The following is a 24787-nucleotide window of genomic DNA, read 5'->3' on the forward strand; positions in this document are numbered from 1 at the left end:
CACACTCACAATAGTGGAGCAATAGTAGGACACCAGCAGCTTCTCTGGGAAATTGTTTTTCTTGAGAATTCTCAGAAAGTAGAGTCTCTGCTGTGCCTTATTGTTCCCAGTGAGAGTGGAAACACCACCACTCAGACAGTCCTTGAACATCATCCCTGCATAAGGTTTCATCTCCTCTGGAGATAAGTCCAATTCACTGCAAACTTGATGGCGTTACTGGAGTAGGTGGGGTCACAATCATAAGTGTACAGAGTATAGAGCACTGGGGTCAGCACGCATCCCTGAGGAGCACCCGTGCTAAGTGTAATAGTATGTTCTATATATTCTTGTATATTCTTGATGCAGAGACAGATGGGTTGAGAAAGTCCGAATTTAGTCAGTTTGTTCACTAGTCTGCCTGGGATGACGCATTAAAGGCAGAACTAAAGCATCCTCACATATAGCTACCATGATGTTTCAAATGTGTGAGCGCTGTGTGAAGAGTGAGGACAAATCATACTCATAGATGTAATATTGGGTCCTTTTCCTCCAATAAATTACAAAGTATAATACTTTTGTCTATTGTTTAATTAGGTTCTCTTTATGTACTTGTATGACAATGATGTTTTAGATCTGCTGAAATATACAGTTCACAAACTGCACCACTTTTTTTTAAGCACCACTGTAAGATGAAACAGTTGAGCTTTTTTCAACTTTATGCAAAGTGAGTTTAGCTGGAAAATGGCATGGCATGGTAAACGGTTTTGTAGTGCTAACTGGCCAAGCAAACCTGCTTGACTTAGTCAGTTCCACATCCCAATGATGACAGCTAATGAGAAAATAAACACTTTCGCTTGCTGCAGTGTAAATCCACTTGATACACCAAAAAACTAAAAGGAACCAACATTGCTTACAAGTTTTTATTTTACCTTGCTTTCAACCATTAAGATGTGATCAGTTACATCTGGTTAAATAGACCGATGCAACAGATCCAAAATTACATTTATATTTTTATATTCACTTTAAAGTTAAGAATATGTTAGCTTTCATCTGTAAAGTCACTATTTTGGAGATACATATGGTAGACAACTGACAGTTGGTCATCAACTGCTTTAGAAATGTGTTCAGGAAATTGCTATTATATAATGTCACAAGAATGAATAAAAAAAAAATACAAACTAAACTAGAACAAAATAAGTGCATTTTATAACATACATGTCTGTACATATTGTCCACTTCTGCAGCCCTGTTATTTTTGATGACATTTCTGACCCACTACTTCCGTTTTATGTGGAACTCTTCACAACTCTTCTGCAATTTTAATTTTCAGGGCTGCTTATAATGGAATAAGGGTATGTTTTACATGAGATTTGAATTACAGTAGGGGAACCAGTACATTTCCTGGTTAAACATCCAGGTATTTCTGAAGGGGTAATGATGGAAAAGGCAATTAGTCATTAAAACGTCATGTTTTTAATGTTAAACAATGACTGTTGGTAAAAGTTCTGAATTTGTACAGAATATTAACGTTCTATTTTATTTTAAATATTGTCCTGTAATTGTATGTCCAAGACAGTAACCATAATAAAGAAAATAAAGAACATTTTTAGGTAGGTGATACATTTTAAAGTAACATCCACTTGAATGCCAGGACCCCAGGTTTCCCAGCAGAACATTGCCCAGAGAATCATACTGCCTCTCCCAGCATCTTGCTGCCATCTTTTTCCCTAGTTTCCCAAGACACACACACTGCCCACATAATGTGTGATTCAGGCCATCCTCGTCCATTGCGCCATTGTCCAGTTTAGACGCACCTGTACAGTGGTGTAAAGGGGTGTGTGGGCACCATTCTATCGTAGTCTGCATTAACTTTCAGCAAAGTGTGCTTCAATAGCTCTTCTATGCATACCTTGGTTACCTTTATTAAGAGCTACCATTCTGGAAATGCTCTGACCTAGTCTTTACAATTTCAAAGCATCTAAGGAGCATAGGCTTTAGGGAAGACAAAAACTTTCTTTAAAGGTGGTTTAAGTAGTTTTAAGTACTTTTAGATTGTTTTTGAATGGCACTGTTCAAACATATGTCCAGAACTCTATCTTAGTTCTAGCTCATACACATTATAATAAGACTTGACTAATTATTTTTCCATTATTTGTTTTTAGCTCATTTGTCACCCATTACAAACATTGTTTTTATTATCTGCATACTTTAGTTACAGTAATCGTATCTAAATGCAAAAACAAAATGGACAATTTAAATCATGAATCACCTTGCTTTTAACCCTTAAGGCAGTTACATCTAAAGAAAATGCGACAAAACCAAGACAAAAGTAGAATAGCTACCACCACTCCTGCCAAAGACCATAAAAATAAACAAATCATAAGCTATGTTTGTGGTGAACGAACATCATGATACAATGGAGGTGTATACATAATACGTATGTGTGGGAGCTTGGAATCAGTCTCTTATCACTCCTGCTTTTGCTTTGTGTTATTCAACCCTATTGATCCAACTTTAAACGTTAAAACTGGTGTTTTAGACTGCTGTTTTGGTCAGAGTGCCCAAGAGAGATTTGGCATTGAATGGGTCAACTTATCTTTAAAAGGATTCGCACACGCCTGAACTGCTAAACAATTTAAGGTGGTGGTGAATTACAATTTCACCATTTATTAAGGTGTAAGCGTGCTAAAAGAATCCAAATTTAGGTTCACTCTATTTTACTCGCCGTTTTGTTAAAAACAATGCCCCCCCTGCATACATTACATACACGGTTCGCCCAACTCGTTCAATTGTAATGGCAAAGAAACAATACATAAATAAAACAAACACCCCTACGTTTCAATGCTTTCCAATGATCAAGCTGGCAAATAAGATAGCGCTAAATAGTTATCACTTGTTATTTGTTTGGCTGTACATGAAACGTGAAATTGGCATCCTGACAGATGTAAAATCATTTAACATTATTAGAATTCCATGGATGCTGGATCCGAACCAGTGCCTCTAATGGTTGCACAGCAGGTCACAAAACGTGTGAATATATAGATATTGAGATACTTCTTATCACGAAAAACAAGAAAAAAAACAGATCTGGGTATTCAATTTAATTCTATCACACACGTCACACACACTACTGTGGTACAAACAAGGCACAACAGTTTTAGATCTGTGAGTTATGCATCATACCGTGTTAGGTTAATGCTAGGCACTGTCGTTGTATGTAAGATGCACCCCAGAGTAGCAATGTGGCTAGTTTGGGGACACACCAGGTTCAGAAACAGTCCAAACCTTATCTATTTTATTTTATAGCTAGGATTTTAATGCTTCTCTTGTCTACATTTCAGAGTTTGCTTTTCTTGACATGGTTTTACACATGTTTGTATATTTGTGACGGTCATTCCTGTGTAGGGAAAAAGATAAACTCATGATTAGCTAAAACACAGAACAAGTAACAATAAAATAATTTGATCCAACCACTTAACATATACCTGCTCATTTTAACCTTGCTTCTGCAGCCCTGTCCACCCTCCCAGTGGCTTGTGTGAGTTCCTCTGGTCATCATACCTCCACACCCCACACATGGTTTGCCATTGCTGTATGGCTATGCGAAGGAAATGAGACAATTCTAAACTTCTCAAGTCCACAAAAAACAAATAGCTCAAAAACATATCAACCATGTTCACCTGCTCCTTTGCACAATAACCACAGATCATTCTGGTTGCCAGCTCCATGAGATGATCCTGGCCCTCGTTGTGGCACACATCACAAGGGTAAGCCCAGCCACAACAGGGAAACCTTGCAAAAGGAAGTAATCAGTAACTGACCCATAAAGCAGTCAAGGGTATACTCAGTCTTAGACATGTGGCAGGCGAAAGGATTTGGAGACTTTCAAGATTGAAATTAGTGGAAAATATTTACAGGGCTACAGAGAATAAAATCACTGCTGTGGACTGTCCAATGCCTTTCAAAGATAGAGCACCAAGATCAAAAGGAATGGTCACAAGAAATGAAGGACATTTTTATGAATACAGAAGATGGTTAACTATAAACTACGTCAGTTTTTCCTCCAGTTCCTCCAAGATTATAATGATAATGCCATGTTGCTAGAACACAGACCTGAAAGGAATAACAGTTCACAGTTCATGTTTACTGGGACCTGCCAGAAGTCAATCAACAATTGTAATCTATCTTGGCTCTGGTTTAAAATGGACAATGCTAAAGTACTGAATAATCACTACTGCAGTTCACATTAAAATTATGGCGATGTGCAGATGTGATTTTAACAATGTTTGGCATGACCCAATATCAAAAACTAAAAGAAAACAAATAGTTTTAAATAATCATTGTGATTACCTTAGCCAGCGATGACTTTGTCTGTAATGCTTGCAGGCACCTTTCTCAGGAAGGGGTTTTCCATGCTGAACTGCAGGGTTCCGTTTACATTGGCAGGTTTGAAGAGCTGATTCTTGGCCTGCAAGAGACAGCAGACAGCACAAGCTAAACCTCATTTACGTCACTAATTTATTACTTTGTAGTCTTTAGTCTGTAACAAAAAACTGAATGTTTCACAAAGCATGTTAAACAGGAATGTTAAACAGGAATGTCAAATATTTGCTTGCACAATTATTATACTACAGTACTACAGTAAGTTATTTTAGCGAACAACAATAAACAGATCAAGTATTTTCAGCCAACAACACATATACAATACCAAAAGAAATTATAATAATCAACATGTCTAGTCTTTAAAAACATTTAGTTGCCAGTACAGCCACCCTTTTTATGCCCTCTATAATTAGAACCTAGGAGTTCCTTCTGAAGCTGGCATTACTTCCACCCAGATGATGTTTAAAGATGTGCATTGTTTACAGTAAATCTCACCCACAAACGCTAATGTGTTCTCATTCAGGCATAAATCAGACAAGGAAGGTGGTCAAGTTTTACCTTTAGTGAAAAAAACATTCTACATAGACTAAAAATAGGTTAAAATGGTTTGGAAAAAATGTACTTGGAAAGACTATGGGATCACAATTCCAACATATCTAATAATTATGCACACAGTGTAATGCACTTAAAATACAATAATATTGTATGAAACAACAACAACCTCTTTACCACTCCCACAAAGGGCTCATAAAGGGTTATAGTGGACAAGTCTGCTCTTGATCAGTACAGCACCAAAGTAGATATGAGTTTGCATAAAAGCCCTCCGGTTTTATGCGACAATGACGAAGACAAAAAACTGCTTGTGTTCAGCATTATGCTGCAAAGTCCATCAATAAATGTCATTTCAAACACAGGCTGACATGGTAGATGATTTCAAAAGGTCACTGTTCGCCTAGTGTAGATGAGATTCATTGGAGTAATTAAAGGATTGTGAGGGGATATAGAACACTTGGATTAAAAAAAACAAACAAAAACAAAACAAAACTGAACCTGTTTTTTTTCTGATCTTAGGCTGGATATACTGAAAGCGTGTGGCCTCCACAAAGATGCTGAGTTTGCTGTGACAGTGCTGGCAGTATGTTTCCTTGTTCTGTCCATAGGGCAAATGCTAACATATAAGACAAAAATAAATAAATAAATACATTAATTAATAAATGAAACTCTTTGAAACTTTTTAATTCTTTTTGTATATATATATATATATATATATATATATATATATATATATATACACACACATATACATATACATATACACACAGTGCCTCCAAGTAGTATTCAACCCCCTGCAGATTTCGCAGGTTTACACATTTGGCGGTAACTTGGCATTGTGACATTTGGACTGTAGATCAGCCTGGACGTGTGAAATGCACTGCAACAAAAAAGAATGTTATTTCTTTGTTTATTGTTTTTTAAAATTGTGAAAAGTTCAGAGGGTCAATTATTATTCAACCCCTTAAACCACCAGAATTCTGTTTGGTTCCCTCAAGTAGTAATAAGTAATTGAGGCATAAAGAACAAATGAGCTTCACATGTTTGGATTAATTATCAGTTTTTCCCGCCTTTTCTCACTATTTAAGCCCCTCCCCAAACTTGTGAACAGCACTCATACATGGTCAACATGGAAAAGACTAAGGCGCATTCCAAAGCCATCAGAGACAAAATCGTGGAGGGTCACAAGGCTGGCAAGGGGTACAAAACCCTTTCCAAGGAGTGGGGCCTACCGGTCTCCACCATTGGGAGCATCATCTGGAAGTGGAAGGCTTATGGAACTACTATTAACCTTCCATGGCCTGGACAGCCTTTCAAAGTTTCCTCCCGTGCCGAGGCCAGGCTTGTCCGAACAGTCAAGGCTGACCCAAGGACAACAAGGATGGAGCTCAGGGAAGATCTTATGGCGGTGGGGACATTGGTTTCAGTCAATACCATAAGTAACACACACCACCGCAATGGTCTCTGTTCCAGTCGCCTGGCCATCTGGTCCACATCCACGGGAAGATGGATAGCACAGCCTACCTGGAGATTTAGGCCAAGAACCTCCGCTCCTCCATCAAGGATCTTAAGATGGGTCATCATTTCATCTTCCAACAAGACAACGACCCCAAGCACACAGCCAAGAAAACCAAGGCCTGGTTCAAGAGGGAAAACATCAAGGTGTTGCAGTGGCCTAGTCAGTCTCCTGACCTTAACCAAATTGAAAACTTGTGGAAGGTGCTCAAGATTAAAGTCCACATGAGACACCCAAAGAACCTAGATAACTTGGAGAAGATCTGCATGGAGGAGTGGGCCAAGATTACTCCAGAGACCTGTGCCGGCCTAATCAGGTCTTATAAAAACCTATTAATAGCTGTAATTGCAAACAAGGGTTTTTCCACAAAATATTAAACCTAGGGGTTGAATAAAAATTGACCCACATTTTTATGTTTAAAAAGTATTATAATTTAACCGAGCAACTTATATTTTTTGTTTGTAATATTTATGCATCTGTTAATAAATGCTGCTCTTGTTCAAAGTTTGAAGGCTCTAACTTATTTGCAACTTGTTAAACACACACACACACACACACACACACACGTATAAACCTGAATGGTGTCTTCTTTATTGCAGTTGAGGCAGCCTACAATCAGCTGGCAATCTTGCAGTACCAGGTCCACAGCTGCAGCTGCATACAGGTCCAGATAGCCCAACACATCACTGTAGTGGTGGAGCATTCTGGGTCTGAACGCAGCCCTAATCTCTGCTCCACACTTCTCACAGTGGGCTGTGCACGTCAGTCCACTGCTCAGGGTCAGGTCAGAGGTCACCTTACACCTACCAAGAGGGACATGGATAAGTACATCTAGCCATGTGAATCCAGTAAAATTTATATTCCTGGTAAAACTATATTTCTCTCAAAAATAAAACAAACAAATTAATGTTGAATAAATATGAATAATACATATTAAAATATTTATTATTAGGGATGGGAATGTATACGGTTTTAATACCAATTCCACTACTGTTTCTACTTATCGGTTGGATTTTCTGTGTGGAAAAAAATAGGTCTACACAAGTTTTCCGTATCAACGCAACTTGTAAATAAAGTCAATGCCAAAAATATTGGCACCCTTGCACTTCTTTCAGAAATATGTTGCAGTTACAAATGCTTTGATCCTTAAGCTTACTTGAAAAAGCCACATCTAATATTATTCCACACAGAACTCAAGACAGGACAAAATTAGTTGCACATTTTTGCAACACAATTGTAAGAAATAACTGGATTTCCATTATGTTATGCTTCTTTAGCCTTGTTCGAATGGTGGCTCAAAAGCCTTTGTCTTTCAAACAAATTCAGACACAAGGTACAACAGTGTCCGCTCACACTCAGAGGTCATGGGAAAGCAGTTAAAATTAGAGAGAGCTGAAACAGTTCAGTTTTTTTATTTACGTTTTCTTACTTAAAGTAAATTTCTACTGAGCCTGCTTGTGTAGGACAGATATACTGCTGCCAAATACATGGAATTCCTGAATTGTTGTCAATATCTATATAATATATATCTTTGAAAGATGAAAAAGTTCCCGGGAACACTTCAAGTTATTTCATGAAATGTGATTAAAGTTAAAATTGATAAAGTTAAAATAAATTTCTTATTAACATGATCTTAATACCACAAAGCTGATGAGAAGCTTATCTGGGGTCAGTTGACTGTATCTGATCACTCTCACTGTCGGCATTTGTTTCCTTGGTGTTTTACTGGAAAATAACCAGTCCCTGCAAACACATTATTTTTTTATACATTTGCAAGCAGCAAATGTGGATTACATGGGCACTGTGCTTTGAAAAAGGGTATTCTCCATAAGGTCATATAAAGAACAGTAATAGTTCTGGACAAATACTAATTTTGTTACACTCTTTACATAACATTTCCTCCTCTCTGCCATACGATTTCAATGGATTCATTGATTTCAAAGCCGGTCTCTCAATAGGTACTCGATTCCCATCCCAGTTTGAGTATTAATGCCAAATCACATTATCATATACAAACTGTTAAGCAGTGCACATATAAACATGAACATTTGTTAATACTCTGACACATTTGATAAACACATACTACTGCAAAAAATAGAATATTGTGAAAAAGTTTTGCTCACAATTTAACATAACTTAAAAAATGGTAAACCGTAAAAAATATTATATTCACTTCAAGATTTTTTTTTTTTTTACTTTTGATATGTATGGCTTATAGCAATAAGTGTTAATAACAAGCAAACAAACATCCCCAGGAAAGAGGCTACAAATGCCCCATTCCCTAATAATAAGCCACTCCTGAACCAGAGGCATCTTACCTAGGCTAAGGAGCAAACAAACTGAACTGTTGCTCAGTGGTCCAAAGCCTTCATTCCAGATAAAAATACATTTTGCATTTCCTTTGAAAATCAAGATCCTAAGGTCTGGAGGAATAGTGGAGTGGCATAAAACCCAAGGGGTTTCCAGTGTAAAGTGTTTTTTTTTTTACAGTATGTAATGGTTCAGTGTCCCAGATCGTCTGCTGGGGTTGGTCCAATGTGTTTTATTAAGTCGAAAGTCAACACAGCCGCCTACAAGGAGATTTGAGAGCCCTTCATGCTTCCATCTGCGGACAATTGCTGCAGATAAAAGCTGACTGCCTCTATACCAAGCTGTACTGATTTAGTATTTTGTGGTAAAGGAGACACAACCAGGTATTGAGTGTATAAATAAACATACTTGTCAGAAGTTGGACATTTCTGCATCATACATTCTTTTCTGTTTGATTTCATTAAATATTCCAATTGGAGATACTAAAACAGGATTGAAATAAGTCACTTCACGTGTAATAAATGACAGTATACCATCTTAAATTCAATTATGAACAAAAATGTACTTTTCACAATATTAAATTTTTTGAGATGCACTTGTATATTTGATAAATAAGGTAACATGATTTACGTGGGAAATGAAAGAACAGGTGAAGCACACACCTACTGCACTGCATCGACACAGTTATCCGTCTCGCCTCCACAGTAGCCATGCCCTCTCCAAGCCTCAAGCCCAGCAGTTTAATTTCTGTGCCTTTCCGTGGCTCACTACTTTTGATGTTTTCCACCCGCTGACTCTTGCTCTCCTCATTGTTGCCGAGATTGACCTGCTCCCTCCCTGCCACTCCACCGGCTTTATGTTCCTTCTTGGCCTTACAGTCCATTTCCAGTGACTCCCCTGACAGTGAGCCCTCAAGACACTCAGATGAAGGCCCAACATTGGACACTGTTGCCTGGAGTTGCTCATAGGGAACAAACTGTATTCCAGCTCTTTCCAGATCAATGTATTTTTTCAGCTGGATACAGAAGTCAGAGCAGTTAGTACAGGTAATTGCATCTTATAGCAGTAGCTGATTTGTAAGTGGTACTGTTTCTACAGCATGATAAATGCACCGAGAGAAGCTAAAAAAAAACGTTGAATTTTTTTTAGGTTATGAACCTGACTATAATTGTGAGGGACAGAGATTTGGGAATGCCAAAGGATAGTCTATATATATATGTCAGAATGAGGCTACACCTTATATACTGTAACTGAGGCAAATAAAACATCAAAATACAACATGCAAGTACAACCTGATAAATATCTGGTAGATAAGGAATATATTAAGTGGAATTAACTGTAGAGAAAAGAAGAGAAGAGGGTGGGAGTGGTGCTGCTTCCAGATAGGCAGGACAGATAGCATATTCCAGTGTTTCACTACAATTATATGAACACTAATGAGAGATGCTGTGCCATACCATATTAGAGAATTAATTACTTTGAACACAGCATTCAGCAACCAGTATCCACAGGTAACCCCCTAGCAGCTCACCTAGATTAGCACTATTGCTCTAAAGAGTAAATCATACAGTTACCGATCTCACCTGTGTAGCTCCCTCAGTAAAGAGTCTCTCCATGCTGCGATCCAACCAGCGCAGGTATGGCCGGAAAAGCAGCTCCACCTTTCCCAATAACTGTCTGGTCGCATGCTTGGCTTGCAGCCACTCTTGTGATGCCAACTGTATGTGTCTGCATATGCACATGTGCATGAGAAAATCCAGGTCTGTTCAATTACAACTGTTTAAAATCTGTGTCAGGAATGGTTGCAACTTCAAGTAGCTGAATGCATTCATGCATATATTTGGACATACAGTGTAGTATTTAATCTTTAAAATAAATAAATAAATAATAAACTTACCTCCCCATTAATGATGGCAAATGTTGGTCCTCTGGAACATCTACTGTAAACACCTAAGCATAATTATTTTTATTTTTTTCCCCTCATAGCTCAATGTTGAAAACACATTTAAAACAAATATTACAAAGTACTTCTAACAGATACGATCCTGTGAAGAAAAAATATCTGATTGGGACATACCTCTTGTGGATAGTTCTCAGGGAAACTGACCATTATGTCCAATTCTTTTAAGTCATAAGCCTGCAAAATAGACAGAAAGACATAACATGTGGCCCAGGAAACCAGTTCTTGCATCAATAACATTCCAATTTGGCACTAATATTTAACTTTAAGAGGACAATATCTGCTTCACTGTGAATACACCTATGCAAATTAGGAGGCCATTTCTAGTTATGACCTTCAGTATGCAATATTAAAGTATTTCTCACAGTAGCAGCTTTGTAGTTCCTGTAATGTTATGACAATTCCTCATGAACGTCTACCAGGGTAGTACATATGCACCACATTAGAGTTGCACAAAATATTGATTAAAAAAAAAAAAGAATACTTTAATACTGCAATTTGGAAAACAATTATATATTTGAAATACAATCATTAAAAACATTAAATTTGATAAACTAAAATTTCTATTTGCTAATGGAAAAATTAAGAAGTTATTAAAAAAAAATAAATAAAAAAATAAAAAATAAATAAATATATATATATATATATATATATATGTATATATATATATAGATTAATCACTAATTTGGTGATCATATGAGGAGTGTTTTTTTGGTATCAACAAGTATACAGTGTATCACAAAAGTGAGTACACCCTTCACATTTCTGCAGATGTTTAAGCATATCTTTTTATCTCATGGGACAACATTGACAAAATGACACTTTGACACAATGTGTGCAGCTTACATAACAGTGTAAATTTATTCTTCCCTCAAAATAACTCAATATACAGTCATTAATGTCTTAACCACTGGCAATGAAAGTGAGTACACCCCTTAGTGAAAGTTCCTGAAGTGTCAATATTTTGTGTGGCCACCATTATTTTCCAGAACTGCTTTAACTCTCTTGGGCATGGAGTTTACCAGAGCTTTACAGGTTGCCACTGGAATGCTTTTCCACTCCTCCATGACGACATCACGGAGCTGGCGGATATTTGAGACTTTGCGCTCCTCCACCTTCCGCTTGAGGATGCTCCAAAGATGTTCTATTGGATTTAGGTCTGGAGACATGCTTGGCCAGTCCATCACCTTTACCCTCAGCCTCTTCAATAAAGCAGTGGTCATCTTAGGTGTTTGGGGTCATTATCATGCTGGAACACTGCCCTGCGACCCAGTTTCCGGAGGGAGGGGATCATGCTCAGTATTTCACAGTACATATTGGAGTTCATGTGTCCCTCAATGAAATGTAACTCCCCAACACCTGCTGCACTCATATGCAGCCACAGACCATGGCATTCCCACCACCATGTATGACACACTTATCTTTGTACTCCTCACCTAATTGCCGCCACACATGCTTGAGACCATCTGAACCAAACAAATTAATCTCGGTCTCATCAGACCATAGGACATGGTTCCAGTAATCCATGTCCTTTGTTCACGTCTTTAGCACATGTTTCACATGTTTGCAGGCTTTCTTGTGTACAGACTTCAGAAGAGGCTTCCTTCTGGGGTAACAGCCATGCAGACCAATTTGATGTAGTGTGCGGCATATGGTCTGAGAACTGACAGGCTGACCCCCCACCTCTTCAATCTCTGCAACAATGCAATCAAAGACAGCGTTTGGATGTGACGCTGAGCATGTGCACTTGGCTTCTTTGGAGACCAATGCAAGGTCTGTTCTGAGTGGACCCTGCTCTTTTAAAACGCTGGATGATCTTGGCCACTGTGCTGCAGCTCAGTTTCAGGGTGATGGCAATCTTCTTGTAGCCTTGGCCATCTTCATGTAGCGCAACAATTCGTCTTTTAAGATCCTCAGAGAGTTCTTTGCCATTAGGTGCCATGTTGGAACTTTCAGTGACCAGTATGAGAGTGTGAGAGCTGTACTACAAAATTGAACACACCTGCTACCTATGCACACCTGAGATCTAGTAACACTAACGAGTCACATGACATTTTGGAGGGGAAAATGACAAGCAGTGCTCAATTTGGACATTTAGGGGTGTAGTCTCTTAAGGGTGTACTCACTTTCGTTGCCGGTGGTTTAGACATTAATGGCTTTATATCGAGTTATGTTGAGGGAAGAATAAATGTACACTGTTATATTAGCTGCACACAGACTACTTTTCATTGTGTCAAAGTGTCATTTTGTCAGTGTTGTCCCATGAAAAGATATACTTAAATATCTGCAGAAATGTGAAGGGTGTACTCACGTTTGTGATACACTGTAGCTATTGTATCATTACTAGTTTAAACAATTGATCTTAGCCTTAGCCAGCTTTGCTAAAATGAGAAACCTCCAGCCATAATGTTCCCTTGCAGATGACATTTATCACTGATCCACAAAGCCCTTAATGCAGTGTTAGCTTAAGACATCGATGAACGAATGTCTTTTGGACTTTAGACATGAGTGTTTTACCCATTCTGGATCTGTGGCTTCCACAGTGACCCGGTAATAGGTGAGCTGGCTGTCCTCTTTCTCCTGCACTATGAGCCTGTCCTTAGAAAAACTCTTCTTCAGCTGAGAGATCTCTGTGTCCCTGAGTTTCTTGATCATCTCCTCAGTTAGATCAGCCAGTCTGACTTGCTCCTGAAGTGCAGGAGGCCGGCAGGATAGTGGTCTGGGCCAATCACTGCTCCTTTTCCTGGGTCCCACTGGCCTGTCCTCCACTGAAGCAAACTGCTGCGGATGCCAGAAGCGGCAGTGGTCTTCCATAGTGCAGAACCCTGACATGAAGTAGCGGCAGGGCCTCTGGGCTCGTACCTGTTTAGTTGGAGTTGTTCTCAGGTTGGAAGTGACCAAGTACTCTTCCTTTTCAGAAGCACCAAATAGATTTGACTGCTGCTGTGGGACAGGAGAATCACTATGAGCACTTTCTTCCTTCTCCACACAGCCTGGCCTGTTCTCAAACCCCCTCAGTGCCTTTGAGGGTGCAAACTTTTGGTGAAGGAAGTTGCACCTCTTCCCATAGTGGCAACGGTGGCCCTGGGAATAGAAGCGGCATAACTGCTTTGTGGTGCCAGTGGCCTGCTGAGAGGCCTCACTCCTGTTCTCTTTTTCAGAATTTGTCCCAGGTGAAACATCCTCCCTGTTATAATCTGGCTGAGGAACCAGAACAAAGTGAAGGTTGGTGATTTTCTTGACACAGCATTATTACTTCCTCATGTACACAATAAATATCATACAAAATTGTTATATACAGCTTTTAATTTAATTCTGCAGCTTTTTATTGATATGTTAATGATTATATATTCACAGAATGTAAAGGACAGGTTTTGTTACCTTAATATCTAAAATCTCAAATTTCTTATATTCTGAATGGCATAGTAAATGTTTCAACTACATACCCAATAAATAACATGGGACTAATATCTACACAAATGATCATTTAAATTCCAACTAAAGGTATTATTTGGTTCATGGGTGAGGAAATCATGCACCATACAAAGCTATTCCAAGGCTATTCCAAAGTCCCTTTACTAATCACATGTTTAGGCCAAGGTCTCGAAGTGCTTTAAATACTCTATCACAGCACAAACCTTGATGAGAGCAGCCATAGGAGCAGAGCTAATAAATAAATAAAATAACAGATAAGATGTCAACAGGACAGACAGTGTTTGGAAGGTATTGCAACATTTATGTGATTATCTTGAATCACTGTATATGTGACGCACTTAGCATGGTGGGGGAGGAAATAAAGGTCAAAGCAAGACACGATAAGCATTTACACAATCAGTTTTTTGTTTCTTTGTTTGTTTTTTAGTGACCATACTGAGGGTCTGTTTTCACACCTTTTATTGTCCTTTCTCAGTCAACAATAAATTGTAAACAAGTACACTGGAAATGTTTCTGGGTCTTACGATTTGGAGCACAAATTATTATACTATATGCTCAAATTTCAATCTATTATTTCATCAACTTAATCACCATCCATCAGTCACATTCACAACTATAGGTAACAAAATGAAACCTTTTTTTTTTTCTTTTTTTTTTTACTTCTAGTATATTTGGGAAGACAACTCTATTTTACAGACTTCTGTTTAAGTCGTTCATTTTCCCCATTTTCCCCATCCTCGACCCTACGTTTCTGTTTTAAAGGGGTCCATTGGCATAAAATACGGCATGTCTTAAATAGTGCGATACATTAACAAAATCCTTGTTCAGTGTACAACATAGCTAAAACAACCAACAAAATGGCAGCCTACTAGCGGCCGGGGGGGGGGTATATTTATATATTCTTTTAATAATGCATCAAAAAAATAGAATAGTAACATATTTAACATATTTTAATAGAACACTTTGCTAAGGCGTAATGAGGACAATGTCGTAGAGTTCTCTTTAATGACAATACAATTGTAGGCTACTCTCCCCACCTCTGCTAACGCTAACTGGAACATCGATCCTCCGTTTCTCTCTGAGAATGTAGCTAGCTAGCTATATTCTACTAACCTGCTTGGCACTGACGACTGAAGACTCCATGAGGTGCCACACAACCTCGCTGTCAAACTTTACAATTTAAACGATTTAAAGAATTGGAAAAAAGCTAACTAGCTGGTATCTGCGTCAGCCTCTGTCTGTTTAACCCACTCACTCTCTCGTTCGTTTCAGTGCGGAGCCCTGCGAGTTTCGCTGCTGCCCCCTCCTGGAAGCACTAACACACACCTTATCTCGACCGTGCTCATCTAGACTTGGAAAACTGTAGCCGGTGTTAAGGATGAACTCAGACTGCAGAATCGCTGTCTTGTTTCAGTCGGAAACAGGAGTGCTCAATGAAGGCGATCATTTTATACAGGTGCTCTTGACCAGCGTTTCAGTATGCGAAACGCTCCGTTACGTTGCGCAACGTTTTCTCATTTCCTCAGCAACTTGCGATCCGCGCTGCTCTATTAAGAATGCATCTTAGCATGCGTCTTTTTAAATAGTTCTACACATTATAGATGCTCAAATAGATCTGCACCATCGCTTAAAACACTGATATGTTTAAGGCGTTTGCACGATGCACTGTTAACTGGGTTTTGTCACGCGTTGTCGAGTCGCATGATCATAAAGTAAACTAGACAAATGCATGCCACAGACACTGCAAAATACTTAAGACCTGTGAACGAATGCAGAGGAATGTAAAAAATTGGTTTAAACATCCTTGGTTTAATCAAGTTTGGGTTTTGTTTAAGAGTGAATCACATTACAGAGGGACGGTGTAAATATTGTAGAGAAATGACTTTAATGCAGCTTGGTGAGGCGATTTGTGAGAGCTACGGACAAGAGTCTTTTTTGCAGCCTCTGTGGGACTATCTGCGGCTGCATCACTCCAGCACTATAAGGTCTCCTCTTTTCCCTGTGATCCTGTCAGTGACGTCGTACTTCGTGCTCTGCCTGCCCTACCTGCTCTGTGATGTTGTCGGAAAGAAGTGGCCAGCTGTCTATCGGTACAAGATCCAGCCAGGCAGGTTGCCCACCCCCTTGATGATCCTCCGCTGTGTTGGCGTCACTCTCCGCAATCACATTCTTCTTGTGTTCCCAGCAGCTGCCGCCCAGTGGATATGGAGACCTCCTTTTCCCCTGCCTGAACAGGCACCGACGCTACTGGAGCTGGTCAGCGGCGTGACTGGAAACCTCCTGCTTTTCGACTTGCAGTATTTCATCTGGCACATGCTGCATCACAAGGTCCGCTGGCTTTACGTCAGCTTTCACGCCATTCACCACGAATACTCGGCGCCATTCGCACTGGCCACGCAATGCCTTGGGGGCTGGGAGTTGGTCACTGTGGGTTTCTGGACCACTGTCAACCCAGTGCTACTGAGATGCCATCTGCTCACGACCTGGGCCTTCATGGTGACCCACGTGTACGTGTCTGTGGAAGATCACTGTGGGTATGACTTCCCATGGTCCACGTCTCGCCTGATTCCTTTTGGCATCTATGGAGGGCCGAGCAAACATGATGTGCACCATCAGAAGCCTAACACCAACTTTGCCCCCCAATTTAGCCACTGGGATAAAGTGTTTGGCACACATGCTGATTTTAGTTTTGTCAAAGTTTAATAAGTATCCCTTGTTACATCCATTAACAGGTTATAGTCAGAAATCATGAAAGTTACAATGGACAATTCCTCATAAACCCATTGTTGTCAGTATGTCTTTCTATAAGATTTTATTAAGTGTAGTGACAAATCTCAGAAAGATCAAATTAATAGTATTGATAATTCTGTAAATATCTGGCTAATGTATGAGAGTTGTTCACAGTAATTATGACAGGAATGATTTAATTCCTCCACAAATATCACAAATACTATAATTTAACTACAATGCAAACTAAATGCCTATTTTTGTATTTTAACATGCAGGTTTCTATTCTGTCGGGTCAATGAATCCTAATTGGTGAATGTCAGGACCTTTGTGAAAACTGTGTACGAGGGTTTTCTGCTCAAAAAGAGTTAGAGAATGAGGCCTTTTTGGATTGGAATTTCCCTTTTACTATGACAACAACACAGTTTTGAAATCAAATTTAATTTGATTTTACAACTGTGTTGTTACCCTGATGTATGGGAATGTTTGGGCAACCATGGCCAAATGACACATTTTGTATTTTTCTCATTGAGAAATAGTGAGCACAACCTCTGTAGGTAATCAAACATAAAACACAAAAAATTTCCAGCATATCATAATGATACTTTGTCTATTATAACAACAATAAAATCAAAATCATCAAAGTGGTCTGTAGTTTGGATAATCAGGTCTGTCACCAGTTGTATTTACTGATTTCAATATCTTGTATTAAAAAAAATATGCAAAAATACCAATATGTTAGCCTAATAATCAGGTTATCACATACCATGTATACCATTAGTACATGGGTGTACCAGAAACAGTGATTTAGAACATCAATGTGAGAATAAAAAAAACTCACTCCCTGGTTGTGCAAATGTCTAGATGTTGGGCCCCAGTGTCAGGAGAGCATTTGAGTATATTACAACAATTTACGAATTTCTATACAAAACTGTGATAAATACTTTACATTAACTATACATCTGTTACACATACAGACTAGGAGTATATGTTAAGCTGTTTGCACCCCCTGACCTTCCCTTATGATAATTGTAAATATGGTAAGACAAAAAATACTTACCTAATGACAATCAAATATTTGATATTATCTTATCTTACAATACAAAAACAAACAAATGTGAATTTATTATAACAGAATACAGAATATTTCAAGTACCTTTTATCTTTATTTACAATACATTCAATGTGAATGCAAAATCATAACTGTTCTTTCTCAACTGTTTTTGGTTAGTGTGGTATGAACTAAAACTAGAAATTATTCTTAGTAATGATTATTTTTTACCTGCCAACATTTTAGAGGGCAGTAAAATACATTAAGAAGAAAGATTTTTATCTTTAAATAAAAGTGTCTTAAAGGGACATATAACAAGTGCTAGTGTATAAACTTGTAAACAAATCAAAATGTAACACCTTTTCATGTTGTGTTTGTGTCCACCTTGTATGATGGCATGTTGTAAGGAGTGTGAAGAGACAATTAACAAGCATATTGTGCTTTTGTAATGAAAATAGATTTCTGTAAACATTAATTTATTGCTTACTTACACATTACCGATGTATGCTTAGACATTTATTATCACTTCTTACTTTCCTTTACCACAAACATGATTGAGGTGCCATTCAATCCTTGTAACTCTAACATTAAACAATCTTTCCAGCGTTTTTGTATGCAAGTATTTAACCATCAAAACTATGTTAATCCATTTCATGCAAAACACGAATGTTTTCACAAGGTTTCTTTGCTGACAATGACTAAAGTTGAGTTTTTTAGCATGGAATTATTATTAAATGTGTTTACTAAGATACATACTGATAGCATAAAACATTCTTATGGTTTCCTTGAAATGTTTCTTTTAAAAATATATTTGATGGTACCCTTAACTTAATATTTTGTTGCACAACCTTTTGAGGCAATCACTGCAATCAAACGATTCCTGTTACTGTCAAGGGTGTCTTTTCCAGACGGCATGTTTCAGCTCCTACCAAAGATGCTCAATAGGATTTAGGTCAGGGCTCATAGAAGTCCACTTCAGAACAGTGGATTAAGGATAATGACCCAAAACACACAGCTACAAATGCCCAAGAATGGCTAAGAGGAAAACATTGGACTATTCTGAAGTGGCTTGGACTATTCTTTAGTTGCAAGACCCATGACCTGTGACTGAGACCAAGCTTTCTGAAACTGGGCAGCACATTTCTCTCTAGAATCCTTTCATAGTCTTGAGATTTCTTTGTACCCTGCACAGATTCAAGACACCCTGTGCTAGATGCAAGAAAACAGCCCCGGAACATAACGGAGCCCTCCATGTTTCGCAGTAAGGACAGTGTTCTTTTCTTGATATGCTTCATTTTTCCTTCTGTGAACATAGAGCTGATGTGCCTTGGCAAAAAGTTCTATTTTTGTCTCATCTTATCATTTGCCAAACTACGTGTTGACAAGCCCCAAAGCTTTGGGGCTTGTCAACACGTAGTTTGGCAAAATCCAGTCTGGCTTTTTTATGATTTGTTTTCAACAATGGTGTCCTCCTTGGTCGTCTCCCATGAAGTCCATTTTGGCTCAAACAACGACAGATGGTGCGATCTGACACTGATGTTCCTTGAGCTTGAAGTTCATCTTTAATCTCTTTAGAAGTTTTTCTGGGCTCTTTTGTTACCATTCGTATTATCCGTCTCTTTAATTTGTCATCAGTGTTTCTCTTGCAGCCATGACCAGTTAGATTTCTGAACAATATGTGCAACTGTAATCACAGGATCATCAAGCTGCTTGGGGATGGTCTTATAACCTTTACCTTTAACATACTTGTCTATAATTTTCTTTCTAATCTCCTGAGACAACTCTTTCCTTCGCTTCCTCTGGTCCATGTTGCGTGTGGCACACACCATGTCACCAAACAGCACAGTGACAACCTGTAGCCCTATATATAGGCCCACTGACTGATTACAAGATGTTTCATTAATGTTTTAATTTATCTGAATAATGCAAATATGTTGTTTAGAATAACACTTTATCTATGTTTGAAATGTATATTAGATTTACATTTTCAGTCATGGAATCCCTCATTCAGCATAAACAACAACAACAAAAATTCAGTTCACATGGCGTGTATGCAAGAACATACAGATTATTTGTAAAGTTTAGATGAATTATAAACTTCTCAAATAGTATAACTAAATAAATAAATAAGCAAGCAAAAATACATAACACCCCTAGAAGCTGGGCCTCGTATATGCATTTCTTTGTCACCTTGCACTGCAAGCAAGGTCAACGAAATTGCAAAATAATTCACACATGCATCGATTTAAATCGCTAGTGTTAAATGCAGATAAAGATGTATAGTTGTATAGATAGAGATGTATATAGATTTGTATAGTTTTATTTCACTGTATCGCGCCAGTAATCTCTCTATAAAAAGTGATGACTTCACTGTGTCACGTGCACAGCGGTTGCTGTAGTGGTGCTGGGTTGAAGAGAGGACCAGAGTGTAAAAAAAAAAAAAAACTTACGGCATGGACGCCACCAAACGGTTAGCCAATATATAGTGTACAGCAGATGGATTATTGTTAAAGTAACATACATTTTTTTTTACAATGGGCCAGTGTGGAATAACCTCCTCAAAAACCGTGCTGGTCTTCCTGAACCTTATTTTCTGGGTAAGCCAAGGCGACCTTTAAATTATGAATGCGTCAGCTGGGTTAGCACATGCTAGTTAGCTAGCTAGCTATGTCGTGTGAATGCGTATACGCATCATCCCTTCCTCCACCTAGTTAGTTGCACCGGCTAAATCGATAGCGAGCTAGGGATATGCCGCTTAACGTGACAAATACGACAGCTAATAACTGTCGTAATTATGGATAATTTGCATAAAATAACCTTAAGCATTTCATGTGTGCGTTCTATGAACGCACTATCATGTCGATTGTTGTTCAAACTTTGATAATCGGCTAGGCTCGCTAGCTTGCTAACGTTGGCGTTTTCTGTTCTTTAATATAGAATCATTTTCCTTCTCCCGGTTGCTTACGCATTTTATCTAGCTTCCTCTGTACTATGTGCGCACAGTACCTGTCGTTCGTTTGAACCGAATCTGTCCAGGGAAATTCATCCATTCTTTTTTATTTATTAATTTTTTTTTTACTTCGAGAGGTGGCCGAATTTTAAGAAAATTAAAAAAAAAATGTTATTTTACCGACCATACTATGGTCTTAATTAGCTTAAGATTGGTGTAATAATATTTTATGTATTTATTTATTTACTTATTTATTGAGATAATATGCTGCTTTGTGTTAAGTATATTGGCTTTATGCATTGCTTGGTTGTCTTTTGTGTTCTCACATTATTTCTAAGATATTTTTTTGATTTTATGTCCTACTGCCCCTTAATAAAATGCATTATTAAATACCTGCATTACTTTTGTTCTACAAAGCTCCTTTGTAGCCTCATTTTCTGAAATGTTGAATGAAAGGAAAGGACATGCAGGACTTACATGTAGTCACTGCTGTTGAGATGCAGCTGCTTCTTAACCTCCTTTTGTAATTAGCCTACCATGACAATAAATGTTTAGCTCTGAATTGTAATGTCATTCTTATTTTGGAACTGATGTCATTTTACAGGCTGCTGCTGGGATCCTATGTTATGTTGGTGCCTATGTGTTCATCACGTATGATGACTATGAGCACTTTTTTGAGGATATGTACACCTTGGTCCCTGCTGTTGTCATAATTGCAGTGGGTGCATTGCTATTTATCATTGGCCTGATTGGATGCTGTGCCACAATCCGAGAAAGTCGTTGTGGACTGGCCACGGTCAGTAAACCTTCAGCTCACACAATGATCATGTACTGTTTACTAGATTAAAGCACTTTATCAACTATTATTATTATTATTATTATTATTATTTTTAATAGACCAAATAACTTTGTTTGAACTATTTCCTGAATGTCCACTTTCCAGTTTGTCATCATCCTCATTCTGGTGTTTGTGACTGAAGTGGTTGTGGTGGTGCTTGGCTACATTTTCAGAGCGAAGGTTAGTCCTGCCTGAGTGCATATCAGTATTTTCTAGGTGGAGTGTTTTATCTTTTGAATCCCAAAGTAAACAAAACACATGCGACCTAGGCCTATTACTCACAAATAGTAATCGTGTGTTCTTTGTTGATTCACTAAACTAGATCGTTTTATCAAAACTAATAAGATTAAATTAAAACATTTAGAAATGCACCAATGTACAAATGCAGTGATTTCAGAATATTGTAATGTTCTAGGTGGAAGAAGAGGTCAATCATTCAATCCAGAAGATCTACAATGAATACAATGGCACTAACACAGATGCTCCCAGCCGTGCTATTGATTATGTGCAAAGACAGGTATTTAACAGTTTGATACAGTTTTTAATGTAAACCTATATGCATTTTCCAGTTCAGTGGTGTGTATGTGTGTGTCCACTGCACGGATGGGATAAATGTGGAGGCCAAATTCCATCTGTGCTAGTCCCAAATGGTCAGTGGTGTTGTTTTAATGTTTTGCTTGCACTGAATTTAAGCTCCATTGCTGTGGAATCACCAACTACTTGGATTGGAGAAACACAAGTTGGTTTAATGAGTCTCGGAACAACAGTGTACCCCTGAGCTGCTGCAAACCCAATGTGAGCAACTGCACTGGCTCCCTCTCCCGTCCTGGAGACCTCTACCCTGAGGTAAGTGGGAGACCATATGTTGGTGACCATATTTGTGTGAGGTAGAGTTTGTGTGAGAGACATTTTCAGACAGTGTTTTGTTTGGAATCCCTTAGGGATGTGAGGCTCTAGTTGTGAAGAAACTAAAGGAGATAATGATGTATGTCATCTGGGCTGCGCTGACATTTGCTGCAATTCAGGTATGAACTTTCAGTTCTGAGGGTGCAATTATGTAAACCATCTTGGTGCTCAAAAGCCAAGATATGATATGGCAGAAATCCTGGACCTTATTGTATTCTCTTCCTTGAGCCTGTACCATAGGGGTTTGGAGACAGAGTTTGACTCAAAAATCATTTAATTTTGTTTCATTCATACATGTAGATTCTAAAGCCATAGGTCACATCCAAAGGTTACATTTGTATCCTAAGTGTAAACTGATTCAATCTGTCTCAATAATTAACATGGTAAAAATGTGCCAGCACGTCTGGCTATAGGGTTGGGGTGCAGTAGACAAGCTTCTTTTAAATTAAATTATGTATTATGAGTCTTCTCACTTGCAAAAAACAAACTGGTAATGATACATTTTAGATGGGTCACATGTATCTCTCATGTTTTGTAAACATTAAAAATCTTCCTACTTCAAATAGACTAGAATTTTTTTTTTTGTGTGTGTGTGTGTGTGTGTGGTGTTCCTTGCTTTCATGCTGACCACAACTTGCTTATATTTGCTTTTTAGTTACAGCTGCAAAGGTCCCTTGCATCTACAATGCAGTGAAGCTTTTCAGGATGCATGTATTGAAAGATGTAGTAATAAACTCCATTCTGTTCTTCTAGATGCTTGGGATGCTCTGTGCCTGTGTTGTGCTGTGTCGTAGAAGCCGGGACCCTGCCTACGAACTTCTGATGACTGGAGTGACATACACGTGAACATGAAACCCATAAGAGAACGCACACACAGGGCTCAGTGTGTGAAGGTACTCTGCTCTTGCCCTTTTTTTTTGCTACATAAAATAGGTCTCGCACTGCACTGGTGATGAGTCAAGCAAATTTGGTATATTTATTTTACATGCTTAAATTGTATTTATTTTTGTCTCAAAACACTAAAAGCCAAATTCAGAAATGGCAAACGTTTCCTTTGTTCCTAAATTAGAAAACTGCTGGTTTTTATTTTTAGTTATATCATGTATGTAGGATTAAGCATTTTTGCTAACATAAATGGCATTATTGTATCTACAGAAAATGTGGAATTTATGCTTTCCTCATGTGTTTGTTTGCACTATGTGTACATTATATTGATTTGTAATATCAAGTGTAAGAGCTAATTCTTGTGAATGTTTGTTTGGGACTGGTATGTGTAAATGTTTTTTATCCCCTGTATTGAAGCTGTCCCAGCCATGCCATCCATCTCCAGATATACTACCAATGGCCATCATAGGATTGCTCAGCAACATCACTCCAATCTGACAACATACTGACCTGTCAGGGAAATCTGTAAATTTATTCCATGTTGTGTGGATTACTCTTTACTCACTTCCTTCAATGTATTTTATCACTTTTATTTTTCCTTATTCATGTTTGTGTGGAGTTTAGTATTCTGCGAAGTAGATCTTAAAGTTGCTTTAGAAAACATGATGTGACGTTGAACAATGTAAACATTTGAAATGAATGTAAATAGATTAAGGGAAAACAAACAATTTTGACACTGGAATGCCAATCTGTTGTCATTTTTATTAAAATGTTATTTTCACCTGTTTAGGACCCACAGTGTTCTATTTACATTATTACAATTAGTCTCTTGCAAGATGGTTTAATGTAAAGGGAATGCTTTGACTAAATAATGACTTATCTTCCGGTCATTTTGGCAGTGTTATTTACAATTATTCTTTAACAATATTCATGGAGTATTAAAGTAAAGAGTAGCTGACTTTAAATTCCCAGATTCTCACAGACCATTTAAATAAAATGCCCTAACCTCCATAGTGTGAGGCCTTTTTTTTCTGGTCAACAGGCTCAAAAAAACTATGCACTACGCTTGTGTAGAATAAGACAAAGTCAAGCTTTTCCTGCTGAAGGGATATTGGATTTGCTTTAGCCATGTATCTGCCTATACTGTGGCAAACCAAAGTAAGTGTTTGATTAGCCCTGCAAGTAAATGATGCCCTGTTTTTTTTTTTTTCTTTTTTCTTTTTTTTTTTAAATATATAAATATACTTTTTACTAGATCCTGCTAATGCTCCTCTCCTTTGAGAACTCACTGTTCA

The 24787-nt window shown here is 38.1% G+C and overlaps 3 protein-coding genes across 5 annotated transcripts; 2 read left to right on the forward strand and 1 right to left on the reverse strand.

Annotated features, from left to right (window-relative positions):
* Positions 1 to 885: 885 nt before the first annotated feature.
* Positions 886 to 15723, reverse strand: LOC140574635 (uncharacterized). Of its 2 annotated transcripts, XM_072694497.1 has the most exons (12): positions 15249 to 15719; positions 13218 to 13901; positions 10818 to 10877; positions 10638 to 10690; positions 10324 to 10468; positions 9403 to 9755; positions 7005 to 7233; positions 5413 to 5530; positions 4330 to 4447; positions 3660 to 3771; positions 3465 to 3577; positions 886 to 3376 (listed from the first exon to the last, which is right to left on the reverse strand). In XM_072694497.1, the coding sequence occupies exons 1-12, from the start codon at positions 15276 to 15278 to the stop codon at positions 3310 to 3312; spliced, it is 2082 nt and encodes a 693-aa protein (XP_072550598.1). In that variant the 5' UTR covers positions 15279 to 15719; the 3' UTR covers positions 886 to 3309. The 2 variants fall into 2 exon arrangements, with proteins under 2 accessions (XP_072550598.1, XP_072550597.1); XM_072694496.1 differs by having other exon boundaries at positions 886 to 3577; positions 15249 to 15723.
* Positions 15326 to 18622, forward strand: ch25hl1.2 (cholesterol 25-hydroxylase like 1, tandem duplicate 2). Its single transcript, XM_072694498.1, has one exon. It carries the CDS (start codon positions 16014 to 16016, stop codon positions 16836 to 16838), a length of 825 nt encoding a protein of 274 aa, XP_072550599.1. The 5' UTR covers positions 15326 to 16013; the 3' UTR covers positions 16839 to 18622.
* Positions 18623 to 20300: 1678 nt separating this feature from the next.
* Positions 20301 to 24277, forward strand: tspan3a (tetraspanin 3a). 2 transcript variants are annotated; one of them, XM_072695563.1, is made up of 8 exons: positions 20301 to 20510; positions 21468 to 21659; positions 21807 to 21881; positions 22117 to 22218; positions 22395 to 22547; positions 22643 to 22726; positions 23361 to 23500; positions 23910 to 24277. In XM_072695563.1, the coding sequence occupies exons 1-7, from the start codon at positions 20448 to 20450 to the stop codon at positions 23451 to 23453; spliced, it is 762 nt and encodes a 253-aa protein (XP_072551664.1). In that variant the 5' UTR covers positions 20301 to 20447; the 3' UTR covers positions 23454 to 23500; positions 23910 to 24277. The 2 variants fall into 2 exon arrangements, with proteins under 2 accessions (XP_072551664.1, XP_072551663.1); XM_072695562.1 differs by having other exon boundaries at positions 23361 to 24277.
* Positions 24278 to 24787: the final 510 nt, after the last annotated feature.

Source organism: Salminus brasiliensis, chromosome 13, assembly GCF_030463535.1.
Source record: "Salminus brasiliensis chromosome 13, fSalBra1.hap2, whole genome shotgun sequence".
Lineage (NCBI taxonomy): Eukaryota > Metazoa > Chordata > Actinopteri > Characiformes > Bryconidae > Salminus > Salminus brasiliensis.

What these genes read in the sequence shown, in the direction of transcription:
- ch25hl1.2 (XM_072694498.1), top strand. Translation starts at nt 16,014, where the DNA reads ATGACTTTAATGCAGCTTGGTGAGGCGATTTGTGAGAGCTACGGACAA.
- LOC140574635 (XM_072694496.1), bottom strand. Translation starts at nt 15,278, where the DNA reads ATGGAGTCTTCAGTCGTCAGTGCCAAGCAG. An exon ending in TTACTGAGGGAGCTACACAG is followed by an intron (nt 9,756 to 10,323) that starts GTGAGATCGGTA and finishes TTCTGTATCCAG; the next exon opens with CTGAAAAAATACATTGATCT. An exon ending in CAAAGTCATCGCTGGCTAAG is followed by an intron (nt 3,772 to 4,329) that starts GTAATCACAATG and finishes TCCTTTTGCAAG; the next exon opens with GTTTCCCTGTTGTGGCTGGG.
- tspan3a (XM_072695562.1), top strand. Translation starts at nt 20,448, where the DNA reads ATGGGCCAGTGTGGAATAACCTCCTCAAAAACCGTGCTGGTCTTCCTG. An exon ending in TCCTGAACCTTATTTTCTGG is followed by an intron (nt 20,511 to 21,467) that starts GTAAGCCAAGGC and finishes GTCATTTTACAG; the next exon opens with GCTGCTGCTGGGATCCTATG. An exon ending in GCTACATTTTCAGAGCGAAG is followed by an intron (nt 21,882 to 22,116) that starts GTTAGTCCTGCC and finishes GTAATGTTCTAG; the next exon opens with GTGGAAGAAGAGGTCAATCA.